Source organism: Anneissia japonica, unplaced genomic scaffold, assembly GCF_011630105.1.
Source record: "Anneissia japonica isolate Jap-2015-1 unplaced genomic scaffold, ASM1163010v1 scaffold2652_len1590060_cov184, whole genome shotgun sequence".
Classification (NCBI taxonomy): Eukaryota; Metazoa; Echinodermata; class Crinoidea; order Comatulida; family Comatulidae; genus Anneissia; species Anneissia japonica.
The window spans coordinates 934,555-949,106 of NW_022699919.1; the positions used below are offsets into that span (position 1 = coordinate 934,555).

The window sequence follows — 14,552 nt, forward strand, 5'->3', positions numbered from 1 at the left end:
ATGCCACTCCTCCAAAAACTCAGTTCAGAAATACGGGTAGCTGAAGTTTTTCTCGAAAATCTGACTACAAAACCAAATCGAAATTCACGTTCCACTTCTGAGTCTGAGTTGCTTCGCACACGCCGCTGAGGGCGGCATTCCGGGAACCCTGCGTCTAGCTTATGACGTATACATACTAACTATAGCGTGAGTGTGACGACACCAAAAAATAATAAATTTCTATTTTAACCAAAATATTAATAACTACAAGGTTTGTGGGCGTAAATTCCCTTAATACGAATTAAGGGTAGCACCATCTCCTTGCCATATAAATTACAGCTCCCATTGACGTCTCAGTCGAGAAATACGGGTAGCTGAAGTTTTTCTCGAAAATCTGACTACGAAACCATATCGAAATTCACATTCTTCTGACGTCTAAACCAAAATTTAATCATTTTTTTAAATCACAATTAAATAATTTTCTAATCATTTGATAACATCTAAGTTCTTATTATTTTATTTACTAAATATCAGAATTTTAAGCCTATTAATAACATTATACTTATATTAAGGATGATAGGTGGGATGATATAGTCCTGCTACTACTTAAACTAAACTATGGTTGGCCGTTGACTTCATAGAGCTCAGCCGCCTTTTGTTCAACTCGAGTTTCTTGCTGTCAGGTGATCATAACACCCTCCCCTCAGCTACCACTAAGGCACAGTCTTTGTTTGGTTGTCAGTTTAGTCGCGAACATCATACTCAAAACACCAATGAAAATCCGTTCAAGTTGTCTAAAATGTAAGCAATGTTGTTGCAAACTGTTCTTGCAAGATCGATAGAGGAATATTGTTTTTCTTGATATTCGTTTCGGTTTGCGCTTGGGTCTTCTGGATAAACTTTATATTTTTCATACTGCTTGTTTTTCGTCTGGTGCTTATCAGTGTTGTTAAATTTCTTGAAAGCCATGATCCAATTGTTATCTTGTGGGTTAGTGCATGGTTGTATCTGTAAAAATATAAAATATAATCAAATCACGTACTGTCTGTGAATTATATTCTATCCAACATTATTATAATTATAATGTTGGTCGAGTCCCGGTGGGGGCTGAGTTTTTTTTTTCTTTGTCATATTCCTCCTCTGTTTACGATGTAATTTGGATTTTACCATTACGCTAACATTTCGCAAAAGACCAATAAGTCCGTCACAATAAGGTTTGAAAAATCATAGACCATTTCCATTTGTGTGTGTGTGTGTGCGTGTGCAAGTGATGCTAATTGCAAAAGGAAAACAAATATAACATGCTAAAATAATATAACTAATAATAATAATAAATAATTATGAAGAAAAAAAACACAAACTAACCAGGACTAACCCGACATTAGTCAGACTCGAAATATAACTGCAATGGTAATAGCGAGGGTGATACGAGACTATTCATTGCGCGCTATATAGCCGACTCTGCGCAGTTCAGTGCATTTGTATTAGTTCATAGCATGGAGGAATTAGTTTCTAAACTAATTCCTCCATGTTTATAGTAATTCAGTGACTAAAAGCGAAAAAGCGAAAATTGTTCATGCTTATCACGGTAATACTACGTTTAACCTTGCTGCAATTGATTTAAACGCTTTTAAAAAATGCGAATTGCGTTTATATAGTTTATATTTACTGTCCAACAAAAATATTGGTTGCTAATAAATTTATATTCTAAGTCACTTACTATCGTTTCTTGTATTCGTATTTATTGTATTTTCTATTTGGAACTACGTGGCACAGTTTGTTTATACAACATGTTATTTATATATTTATATATCATCGATTTTATATATATATTATCAAGAGGCAGGCATATGATTGTAATTATCGATTTTAACCAACTGGTAATATATTGAGATGAATTACTATTCTTCACATACGTACCTCTACTAGGAATGATATTAGTTCATCATCGATATTTTCCCATTTATACTCAGTGAGTTTTGATTTAACCTTTTCTTTAGTCTGTTCCTTATAGAAGTTATCATAGATGCAAAAGAAATCAAGAGTTCTGTTCTCTTTAAATCTTGCTGGGCGATACCTCTGTGTTAATTCATGCATTGCACGGTTTAGTAAGTTACTGGCAGTCTGAATAACAGCGTCTGCATTACAAACTGCGGCGCCATTGAAGAATAGTTTCTCCATCTCAAATTGCTGTTTTCTGAGATTCCTTTGCTCCCCAGTAAAAGCTGATTCCAAGACCATTTTAAGTCTGTCTTGCATACTATCTCGCTCCGCAGCTACCTTAATATTCATGATCGACATATTAATGGAGGCACATATTTGATAGTATTGAGAGCTTGTATTATCCATTATATCTAAGGCAGAGAAGAGGCGCTGTACCGCCCTTACATTTCCAGAAATAGCTGCGTTGGTGTAGTTGCCGAATGGAAAATGTTTGAGTTCATATAAAATTCCCTTCTTAAAGTCTAATTTTCCTCGAAAATCTGTCACCTTTTGGCTAAATTCTGCTGACGTTATTGTGTTCAGATTTTTTTCTACTTCCGATAAAGATTTTGAGTCAGTAGTCACCTGAATCTGAATTTCTGATAGTATGAAAATCAGTGTGGACATTTGCTGTTCATTAGGCTTCATTTCCAATGCATCATTACAATACGAACGAGCAAGATATAGATTTCCCAGATTATTTTCAAGAGTTGCAAGATTACAAATATTATCGGCATTTCTATTTTCCGTCTTTTTCCAATAATTTCTTAGATTTGTAACGCAGATTTGAACAGAAAGCGTTATCTCGTGTGAAAACTTTATTTTCTGTGATTTACCCCGTTGACAATATTTAAATGCTTTTTCCATTGCATTTTCGAATCGAACAACTGCAGCTTTTTCATTGCGTTTTTTCATCAACATATTTCCAAAAGTAGATAGAATTTGTACCTCTCCTAGTTCGTCACTTGAGCGATCACTTAATATCTTACTGAACATTTTGATTACATCTACATCATCAGCCTCACTTTTTCTTAAATTATTTATAGCTAATGGCAAGCTTACGGCTAGATTGAAGGGATTCATTTTCACAGCAGCATTAAGAAATATCTCATAATGTTTCCAATCCTTCTGATAACGCGCCACTGTCGCTCTCTTGTGTGTAACAAATGAATTCACTTTACCGTTGTGCTCTGCAATTAGGTACAAGGCTTCTGCCTTTTCAGGTTTATTCAATTGTAAGTAGATTTTCATAACGTGTCCTACGATCTTCATATTTTCAGGTGTAATAATTTGCTCATTGGCAAGTGTACTTGTGATATCTTCTAAAAGGTTAGTAGCGCCATCTGTATTTCCTTCTATATAAGCTAAATTTGCTAATTCTACTTTAGCAAACAGGTAATCATCTTTTTTCTCCAGAACCTTAAGTAGCATGTCTTTATATTCCACACCTACCTCGGACCCATGAACACGGCGTGTCATGAATGCTAAAGAAAATAAATATTCAACATCGTCTGGACATTTTTCAGTCGCTTGACGGAATTCTTCAACGCACTCATCATAGCGATTAATACCCAACCTTGATAAAGCAAAGCCCTTAATATAATGATTACATGCTTCAAAACACGCTTTAGTTGCTTGTGTGTGTTTGAGATGCAGTTGTTTCAAATCATTAAGTTTTTTTTTAGTTTTATCCATATCAACCCATGCTTCAAGGGCATACGCGACTGAACAAAAACCGTCCTTCTTTGGGGACTCATTCCATGCTTCCAGTCGGGTACTCACATCTTTAAGACAGTCTTTTGCAATTTCCGTGTCTTTATTTCCTGTTCCACCAATTCCTGACATGTAAAGGTAACTTTTAAATAGTAATCCTTCCTCTACAAATGTTTCGTGTGTCTCATCTCTAATGTGCTCATCTATTTGTCTTACTAATATATTAAACGGTTTAACCAAACTTCTGCCCAAATCCCACGTTGCGTGAAATGAATAATTTTGAAGCTCTTGAAATCTATCCATTTCTAAGAAAGAAAATGAAAGAGCAAAGTTTTCTTCCATTATTATCAATAATAATGAATCTAATAATAAAATTTAAAAAAAATGTTTTTAAATCCCTTTAAATTGACAATGTGGCATACAGCATAAAACTAGGTCCATGTTTTGTTTTTATATTTCATTGATGGCTGAATATTCGTTGGCAGGCTATACATCTGAAAAAGTGTGCAGGGTTGGATGTGTAGCCTATTGGCGTTCTTTTCTCATTGAGTCTCTCATGGAGATTTTGGGTTTTCTACGTTAACACAAAAAAAGGTCATTGTTTTTGCTTTAATTTTTTTGTCTTCTATCCTCTTTTCCTATGTTTTGCAAAACGATAAATCTCCGTAGTGAAATCAAACGTGTCTATTTCGCAATTGTCGTCGTCGGTTTGTCCAGAGTTTTGCTAAAAAATAGCGTGAAGATTTTGGTTTCAAAATAAACTATAGAATTACTAAGGAATTGCCTTTAAACAACAAAAATTATGAACTTACCTCCTCAAGAAGTCTAGTAACGATAATTGCAATAGATAAAGAATAAATAAGAATAAATGAAATAGTCTCTAGCCGACAGATGCATTGAGGGTGTGGTTTCAAATTCACGTTCCAGATAACTGGGAAATTCCGACCATCTACTCTCTGTGTTTATAGAGGCATATCAACACTATTGATATCAGTTAACTATTATTTGGTTCCTTGTTCCTGTTCCTTATTCAAACAAAATTAAAGGGACAGTCCAAAATAATACAGCAAGTTAAAAATAAGGCACGTTAAGAGGGAGTATCTGGTAATCCAGCACTATATTTAAACTGTGACGGCAGATACGTTAAAAGAATATATTTTTAAAAATTTTTAGATTCCCTCTCCTTTCTTTATACATATACATATACCATGGAGGAATAATTTATTCCTCCATGCATATACATACATACATACACACACACACACACACCCACCCACACACACACAAACACACACACGCACCCCATCCACCCACCCACACACAAACACACACACACACACATAGTCATGTACGTTGCTTACAAAGATATTTTTAGAGAATGTTTACATACATAGACAATAATTGGCACTGCAATAAAACAAGAAAACTCTGTAGAGAAATCAAACCTATATATGTACTAGGCAACTCTTTTATGATGATTTTTAAATACTTTCGATAAGATAATTGAGAAATAATTGGAGGTCTTCGTTTTTCGGGTCTTCGGTCTTCGTTTTGTAGACACCCATAGAGGGTGTTTATAAAACGAAGACCTTTGAAAATTTCACAAACAGACGCCCAACAAATTTCGTATTTTTGATTTTGTGACAGCCTGGTGTATTATCATCATAAAAGAGAAAAAATAGGTGTCTTCGTTTTTGGGCATTTGGTCTTCCTTTAATAGACACCCATTACTCGACGTTGATTAGATTAGGAAATAAAGAACATAAGAGAGCCTGAACAATGAGAATTGCATTATTGGAAAAGAAAAATAAATTAGAAATTTCTAACCTTATTTTGTCGTCACGAGAGGTAATATCGTCGTCCAGAGACAAAAAAGTATGTTGCATTCGGGATAGCACTATAGAGAGCGATAGGTCCTTATTTTTTAATGATTTGAGAAGTGGTATCTGAGATCAGAGATAAAGCGCCGATGAATCGAAGCCGAAGGGAAAGCGGAAATATAATCAATAGCCAGGTGCATGGTAGGTGTGGGTTTACAGTTCAAGGTCCACAAACTGTGAATTTCCAATTACAATAATTAGTGATGATGTGAACACCCGGGTGAACTCCGACCACTTATTGCATAACCAATAGATGGACTGCAGGCATTTTTTTGTTGTTATGACTCCATTTCCATTCTAAATAACAATTTTCTCATGTAGTAATTATATCAAACAATCATCCTCTCCAAAACTTTTTATATTCAGCCTATGTCAGTTTGCAATTATATCCTTAGATATATTCCTAAATTGTTTTTATCTAGGCCTATATTTATACACTACAGTACTCTTTTTCTTAGTTTTGTTAGTTTTAGATATTGCAAGTTATAATATGTCTGCAATATAGCACTAAATATATTTAAAATTTGTATAACTCCATAATTTTATTCCACTGAAATTTCAAAAGCAAAAAGTCTGGTAGGAGTAGACTGAATCCTTTTGGCATTAAAAACCACTAAAACTTTCTTTTTCTGTCGTTTGAAGTTTTCCAAAATCTGTGTGATAGCAATGTAGCAAAGTGCTAGGTAGTAGTAAGAGGGCCCCGGTGGCTTCGTTAAGGCCCAGTGTAGTATAAATGCCCCAGGGTCCCTCCAGGATCCCTTTGGAGTGGAGGCCCCGTAGTAAAATATTTTATAGAGTCCTATAGAAAGTCCATAGAGGTTTAAGAGTTTTTATAGAATTATATAGAAAATTGATCCAAGAATTATTTATCTATTTATAAAACCTATCCATTCTCTACAGATAATTCTATAGAATTATAATTCTATAGAAAATTGATCCAATATTTTTCTCTATACAAAAAGAAAAATCCATTCTCTATAGATAGTTCTATAGAAATATAATTCTATAGAGAATTACTTTAAAAAATGTATATACTTTTATAGAAAGAGTTTAAATAAATTCTATACAATTTCTAGATTTAATTAAATATTTTTTTCTAGAGTTTTTAAATATACAGGTAGTATCTTTAGAATTTCTATTTTTCTTTTAGAAAAATCTTATGGAATTCTTGTTTAATTCGGATATTTTCTAATGTAATTTTGAACCATTTTCTGAAAAATTTAAAGTAGACAAATTATACAGGTAAGTGGATAGAATGTAAAATATACAATTTCTATAAAATTCTTTATTATTATAAATGAATTTCTATAGAATGAATTATTTTTGACATTGTAATTGGGGAGTTCTATTAAACTTCTATACACATTCTATATAAGTTTTAAAGCAAATATGTAAATACCGCATTGTATTAAAATTCATTTTATATATTTATGAAAACAATATAAACGATTCTTGATTTTTAAATTTATCTGCATTTTATCAAAATTTCCTATCTGTACTTTTTTGTGGTAAGGCCAATGATAGATCTTGGGGTGTCGCAGCTGAAATAGACCTTTCCGAAGTGTCAATCAAACTTAACAACTGACTAATCAGAACAGCGCTAGGAATGCGCGCGCATCTCACAAACACACGTGTTGTCCCACAAACGCACATGTTCGCGTATGTTTTAACACTGTCGCCTTGTGGGACCTTAGCAACAATATCCAAGGGGCGGGGCTTAGCGGAAAGGTCCATTATAGGATTTGCATAGCACATCTAATGATCACACCTGTTCACAAACAAACTGATTTAGAAGCTTTATCACATTGCTTCATCATGTATTTTATTACTACTCTATGTACACAATCATAATTTCTTCTTTAAAATAAATGTTACTTTTATACAAGTATGTATTATTTAAAATACTTTAGTCCATATTCTAATAGATAACAGTATTGAAGCCATTTAACAAGTTTATTATACATAAAAGAACAAACATAATAATAACAATGTAACACAATCATAACAGCATATATTAAAACATTGATTCCATTATAATGTTAACATTTATCAATATATGCAATTTTTTTTGTGTTATATTTCTGTTCTCGACCAACAGAAACATGATACACAATGAATTCTATCAAGATAACTTTTGTGAACATCATAATTTTTCAATACTAAAACATTTTTAACAAAATGAATCAAAATATGATTGCCATAATGCTATAAAACGATCAGGAACATTCACATTTAATTAAATTATCAAAAGATGTAATTAAATGTCTAACATAATAAATAAAAAAAATACAAACCATATTATATCAAGTACGTAGATTAACTGACAATATTTTACTAAATTAGCAAATAAATTTTCAAATAAACATTAAATAAAAAAAAGTGAAAGGAATTTTTGTTTATTTGTATACAATATGTATACAAAGTAATAGGAGTTTTATTTTATCTGATTTGTGCTTATCAGACAATGGACCTTGGTCCATGGTCAGACTAAAAATGTTTGATCAAACCTTTTGTGATGAAGTTGAATACTGCCTGACTTATGAATTATGGGCATGATGTTATATTGCACCCGGGGCACATCATAGTTACTTGTCGCATAGAATTTGATAGTATGAACAAAGCTTTAAAGACATACAATTGGTTTAATAAGGAACAAAAATTTGATGATTTCTAACCGGCTTTAAGTAGTAACTAAAATCTTTTATAAACATCATAGAATTAAACAATCTCAAGTAACCACTGGTAGAAAATTTAGAGGCAAGTCCCTATTAAGAAACAATCCACAATCAACCTCTCCTTAAACCTTTAGAATAATATTATACAAATACATATTGACTGCTCATGAGGGGAATGGTGAAATATATTGCCCTGAGGTGATGAGACCATAGCCAATCTTCGTGAAGGCTGAAGGAAAGCAGATAGGCGACGGTCTCCACATCACCTCAGGGCAATATATTTCACCATTTTCCTCATAAGCAGTCAAAATGAGGGGGCTATAGATTTCACAGTTCTCTGGATCTAGAGCAGTCAACATTTGTTTTATATTCCTCATATTAGGCTACTACTTTCTTCTTTTACCGTTCGTGCGGGTCATAAATTGTAAAGCAAAGCGGCCTAGAGATTGCACATCATGCAGCTGGGCAAAAAAGTACTATCCCATAAGGTAATAGTACTTTCTATTGCCCGCTTCTTAACCAATCAGATGCCTAGAATCTATGTACCTGTATGAGGTATATAAAACTTGAAATACTTATAATGGAATTCATTAAGTTTTTAAATACTTTGATCATTCCTTCATACATTAATTCATAAATTCATTCATTTCATTTAGCCATTTTTTTGTAAACAATTCCAATATGTGTAGAGACAATCACTTACTTACGTGTACCCCTAAGGCAAACAAATTTTACCAGGCTGGAATACAACATGGTTTCATTCATTATCTCTATTTTATATTGTTTTTTTGTGCAATCATCTTATGTGCTATTTTTATATATAAATATACAATTGGTAACATGTTTTTGTTACAAATTGCTGAAGACAATAAACCTATACTCTGATATATATGGAGAATATGTATTTCAAATATAACAATTTTTAATATACAGTAGTCATTTTGCCTTCCAGCTTATATATTTGTTGTCTTGTTATTGTACCAACCAGTGACATAATACCTCTTCACTGGCTAAATCCCGGGTCACAGACCTTAAAGGGCCTTGAGATATTAAATCTGGTTTTTGTCAGGACCATGGGCCCTAAAATCCATCAAACAGGGCCCCTTACGGAACAAACTGTGTAACAAACAAACATCAAATACAACATTAAAATGCCAAAGCCCCCTGTACCACCCCAATGAGTTCTTATGTGGCCTCAAAAGTAGAAGGGCCCAAATAAGATTTAGTCGGAGCCTTGGGTCTTTTCATTACGCCACTGGCACTAACATGGACACATTTAAAAAAATAAAACGAAAAAAAAAAAAAAAATTCTTTCACACTCCCTTAAGTCTTTCCAACAAATTGCACAAATATCTAAATACATATTGCATTGCATTTTGTTCAACCTTTCAATCAGTCACCAAAGCTTTCATATATTTAGGAACAACTTCCTGGGTATAGTTTGCACAGGCAATAAAACACAGCTTTAACTGAATTAAATTTGTAGCTTTGGAGGCTAAAATGCTCACCCTTCAAATCCCAAATCTAGGTTCAAATCCTGAAAAGCTGCAGTATTAAAAAAAAAAATTATCAACAACAAATGAAAGGGTTCCCAAGCCTCACGCAAGTTGTGAGAGTCTCGCGGAACTTACGTGAGCAAGGTAGGTTACTCTGGAAACTAACCCATCTATCACAAATTTATGATATGTACATGTTCTTGCTACTGTATTCACAGTTGTCTCATGGACGTTAGCTGGCAATGGGTATGACCATGCGCAGTAAATTAAAATTAGATGCCAGAACGCTCGGACATGGATTTCCCAAATTAGAAACATTATAAAAGTCCCCAGTCTCGTTATCAGGCATAGTTTTCAAAGTATACTTACTAATTGGAAGAAATAAGAAACCAATTACACTGGTTCAAAACATATTACTGACCATGTTTACCCAAAATGCCTTTCACAAAATTAAATTTCGCTTATAGTTTTTGTTTTTGTTTGACTGTCTGAATTATAGCACACACAAATCTAATTGGTGTTTTATACTGCATATTAAAAAAAAAGTCATTTTAACATTACAAGATTGAGCGCAGATAATGGGTTGCTGTGGAAGTTGAAGGAGCAACATTTGGAGTACCATTCTGACACTCACACTGCACAATGAGCTAGTTAGCAATGCTGTCTCCCAGCACAGTAAATTTCTTTGGTCAAACAGCCATGAGAAATATTAGGGCTATTCTCATGTTCCAATTAAAAAACATACGGCAGTGTTTCATGCCCAACCAAGAACCTATATAAACCAATGGCAAAATGCCTATGAGCCCAGGAATGTGAGGGGCCCCAAGATATTAATTGGCAATTGTTGTCAGGGCCATACGCCAGGGCTTCCAAGCCCACGAGCCCCCAAATCGACTAAAGCCCCTTAAGGAGCAGCATACAGTATGTAAAATTAAGGGGCTGGAGGTAATGGGGACATACCTTATGGGGCCTCCAGCCCTTTTGTGGTGCCACTGTTTTAAATTCCGGGGTAAAACGAGACAAGGACACAAACAAGTGTTCTAACCTCAACATCAAGAGCCCAAAAATTAAACCTCTATGCCAACCGTCATATAGATAAAATTTGGTGGTAGAAATAATAATAGTACAGGGGTGGGATGCTAGCACATGAAGATATAGTAAAACATTTACAAACAATATAATATAATATAATATATAATAATCTGTTAGAATAGCATTATATTCTGAATATGCATTGATATGTATCTACTTTCATTAATTGCGTTGAATAGTTCTTTCAATATTAGTTGCATCACTTCTAGAAGATGCAATGTCATCTTCAAATGATAAAATTCCTCCTATGATCTCAACACCGTCATCATCACCAAGGTCGTCAATATTCACCGGTTCTGAATCTTCATCTTCGTCTGAATCGCTTTTACTAATCACGCCATCTTCAGTAAAACATGGAGGACTCGTACTGGAGTTCTGATTAGAGTTTAGACTCATTTGATCGTCCGTATTTGATGACGCATATTCAACATTGTCATTCCCATTTTTATCTTCTACAGATGTTTCACGCGACTCGTCTGTGTGCTTGACTGATTTTAACCGGTGACTTGGCCCGCCATAATGATTCTCGTTGATATTGATTTCGACTTCCTCATCATCAGTGATGCCTTGAGAGAATCGGAGCGTACCATTTAAAATGTCCTTCACCTGGGGGTGTAAAATTAATTAGGAATTGAGGAAGGCTTTATGTTCTGTTATTAGTATTTATAGGTTTCCTTTTGGGTGGTTGGGGAGGGATTTGAGGGTAAATTACAAATTCAGATGTGGTGTGGTGCAATCAGCAGGGAGAGGCACATATTAGTTTATCTATATCAATTACAAATAGAAGGTTTTTCGTGACAAAATAATCAAGTTGTCGCACATGCCAACATTGAGTAAATGAACTGTAAAAATGGCAAAAAACCCCCCATTTTACAATAAAATATTCATGTACCAGTCTTAGCTAGAAATTGCCAACAAACCAGTTTTCTCATGTGTTTTTGGTAGTTAAGTACATTGAACAGTATCGGATCCTGAAATTTGAAATAGAGGGGGCCCAGGGAGGGACTTTCATAGATGAGGGTATTGCCCCCATCCATGGCTGGGACTGAGATAAAAAATGTATGATTATGTCACCTCTAGATGGCCAGAAATGGCCATCTAGAATGCAATTTTCGTTTTTTTCCAATATCTTAAATTTTAAAGAACTCAGAATGTGGGAAGGGGGGACCGGACCGGCTGCCCCCCCCCCCTTGAATGCGCCACTGTTAAACAACGTATGCACAAATAGCAAAGGCAATTACTGTATTTAAAATCTTGTTTATATTCTGTAAATTTACACCCCAATAACTAAGGTTTGAAATGTTGAACAAATATTAAAGATTACATATTCAAATATTTGAAAACACCAAAAATCAGTATTTAAATCTTTGCTAAATCTTTACCTGTTTTAGTCCAGCAATAGACAATAATAGCTCATCTTCTGTACCATCATTGCCATGTTTAAGTAACTCATCCTGCATTTGCACTGGTAGCAAAATAACAACAAACATGTCAAAAATAATATCATCATTATCATTAATTATTACTTTCTTGTTATTTTGAATACTGTACTGCAATAGAGATGGTGATGATGAGACTGTTGTAAATATAGTAGTAATTGTGGCTATGATTATTAAACATTGGTGAATAAAACATAATATATGCCTTCAGCAATTACAGGTATGTCCTGAAAGTAAAAATAGATTTCTTCATCCTGTAACTTACTGAGGTGGGCTTCCATTTTACTGGCACAGTACCGCCGTAGCGCATGCATATCATTAAGTCGCCCCTGAAGGTGTCTTACTTGTTGATCTAATTCGTCATACTCCTATGGGTCAAAGTTTAAACAGACTATAAATGTATATCAGTGTTTTACATAGGAAATCATTATGTTTTCAATATCTGTTGCATGTGTATTTTATTAAAACTAAAGAAAAACACTTTATAAAAATTTAAAAATATAAAATCTTTGATAAAATATGTAAAACCCTTAAAAAAAAAAAACCACCCGCATTTGTTATATTGAATAACTCATTTAAAAGGCTTTACAACAATATCTATGAGTTGATTACCAGTGTCTTTGAATATAAGAGCTGTACAGTATTATTTATGTTTGTTTAATTGGATAAAACAATTTTTACTCATTCACAATTGATAACTAATAACATATTTTTTAATGTTCTAAGTTCCTTTTAGCACACAACAGACACCTTTAATTAACAATAAAAATGTAAAATGGCAATGGATAATGATTTTCTAACTGGAATCAGTAAAATATAAGATATTTTAGTAATTTTACGTTTATTAACTGGCATTATACTAACTTTCAAGCACACAGTGCTAAGCAATATGTTCTGAAAGGCTTGTAGTACATATCTATATATCTAATACAGCAGTAGTAATAATGATGAGGATAATAATGCTAGTTATAAATAATAGCATTACCAGGCCCGTAGCCAGACTTCACATCTAGATGTGTATAAGAGACAGGGGAGTGGGTGTTTTTTTAGCCAAAGGTGACCTTTTTATACGGGTATCTCCACGACCCAATGTGTACCGTAGGCACATGCTCTATGACATGTGCTGCTGGGGGGAGGGGGGTTCAGGGGAATCCTCACCCAGAAAATTTTTTAATCTAGAGGCTGTGAATGATGGTTCACAGCCTCCCCGGCTACGCGCCTGATTACTTACCTCCCTAGTATGGTTCTTCTTGCTTTTAATTTTCAATGGTGGAGTTGACTTCGCTATAGGTTTCGGAGTGTCATCAACTGGTGTGCCGGCAGGTGTGAGGGAGTTCATTGGCGTTGGGTTGGTAGATGCTCCTCCCTTTGTTGATGTAGGTTTGGCAGTGTTGAGTGGCCGGGTAGTGACCGCTATACCATCAGATGGACCGCCAAGAGGATGTGGAGTGCCTGGGTTTTAAGCATTTTAAATTCAATGTCAAAAGAGGGAAGTATTTTAGCTGATTTTTTTTTTTATATAATAAACGTGAAATTGAGTAATCTAATATGGTTAACATAAAGAAAAGTATGAAGACTAAAAAAAGGTTCAACTCTCTGGTTTTTTGTTTTTTTTTTAATTTCAAATTTTCTTGAACAATGATGATATACTCATAAACGTTCATTTTGTACTCGGGTGTGATATGTCATCATCATGGCTAAATATTGACATAATACAAATATTCAAAAGTAGTAATATTTTATAAGATTAGGGAGCTTTTCATTGAGAATGTAGAACAAATTCACTAATCTGTGACTGGCATTGTGTGTGTTCTGCATCTTATTATAAATAAATTAAATTTTTTTTTACGCAGAGAATGTCATGAACACAAAAACTGAGGCACCAATGTCCTTGTTTTTGCCTGAACGTAGATTCCGCTGACAACCGTTACAGATTTCAAGAGAGAATGTAACACACAACGTTCAGACATGGAACATGGAGTCATTACATTCTACATTTTCACAAATCACTTACCTTCTGTGAGGTCAGTTGGATCACTTTTAGCCTTTTGGAATTTCCTATTTTCACCAACTCTGCCCTTTGCTGTTATACGTTTTAGACTGTTAAAACCCGATGTTACAACAGCTGTTGTCTTATTTTTAAGGTTTTGAATTTGCTTGCCGTTCTGGCTAGTTGCCCGATTGCCCTGAAGAGTTGAAAGCACCTGAAATTGGTAGTTAGATGGTCGAGCATATTTCTGGAAGTGGGAGAAAGAGAGAAAACATACATTATAAAACTAATCAAAAAAACTGTTA

General features: G+C 34.1%; 2 protein-coding genes across 6 annotated transcripts in view; both read right to left on the bottom strand.

Moving 5' to 3' along the window:
- Positions 1 to 405: 405 nt before the first annotated feature.
- On the bottom strand, positions 406 to 5,634 carry LOC117103176. Of its 2 annotated transcripts, none has more exons than XM_033243681.1 (3): positions 5,503 to 5,634; positions 1,900 to 3,980; positions 406 to 987 (listed from the first exon to the last, which is right to left on the bottom strand). In XM_033243681.1, the coding sequence occupies exons 2-3, from the start codon at positions 3,976 to 3,978 to the stop codon at positions 742 to 744; spliced, it is 2,325 nt and encodes a 774-aa protein (XP_033099572.1). In that variant the 5' UTR covers positions 3,979 to 3,980; positions 5,503 to 5,634; the 3' UTR covers positions 406 to 741. The 2 variants fall into 2 exon arrangements, with proteins under 2 accessions (XP_033099572.1, XP_033099571.1); XM_033243680.1 differs by lacking the exon at positions 5,503 to 5,634 and adding an exon at positions 4,488 to 4,621 and having other exon boundaries at positions 407 to 987.
- Positions 5,635 to 7,339: 1,705 nt separating this feature from the next.
- The window catches only part of LOC117103201 (TBC1 domain family member 5-like), a 38,213-nt gene continuing 31,000 nt past the window's right edge, over positions 7,340 to 14,552 (bottom strand). For all 4 annotated transcript variants that reach the window (XM_033243733.1, XM_033243731.1, XM_033243732.1 and 1 more), the window contains 5 exons: positions 14,272 to 14,494; positions 13,489 to 13,709; positions 12,523 to 12,625; positions 12,201 to 12,283; positions 7,340 to 11,424 (listed from right to left, as the gene is read on the bottom strand). In XM_033243733.1, the coding sequence (XP_033099624.1) occupies positions 10,981 to 11,424; positions 12,201 to 12,283; positions 12,523 to 12,625; positions 13,489 to 13,709; positions 14,272 to 14,494 (1,074 nt within the window). In that variant the 3' untranslated portion in view covers positions 7,340 to 10,980. The remainder of the gene's footprint in view (positions 11,425 to 12,200; positions 12,284 to 12,522; positions 12,626 to 13,488; positions 13,710 to 14,271; positions 14,495 to 14,552) is intronic.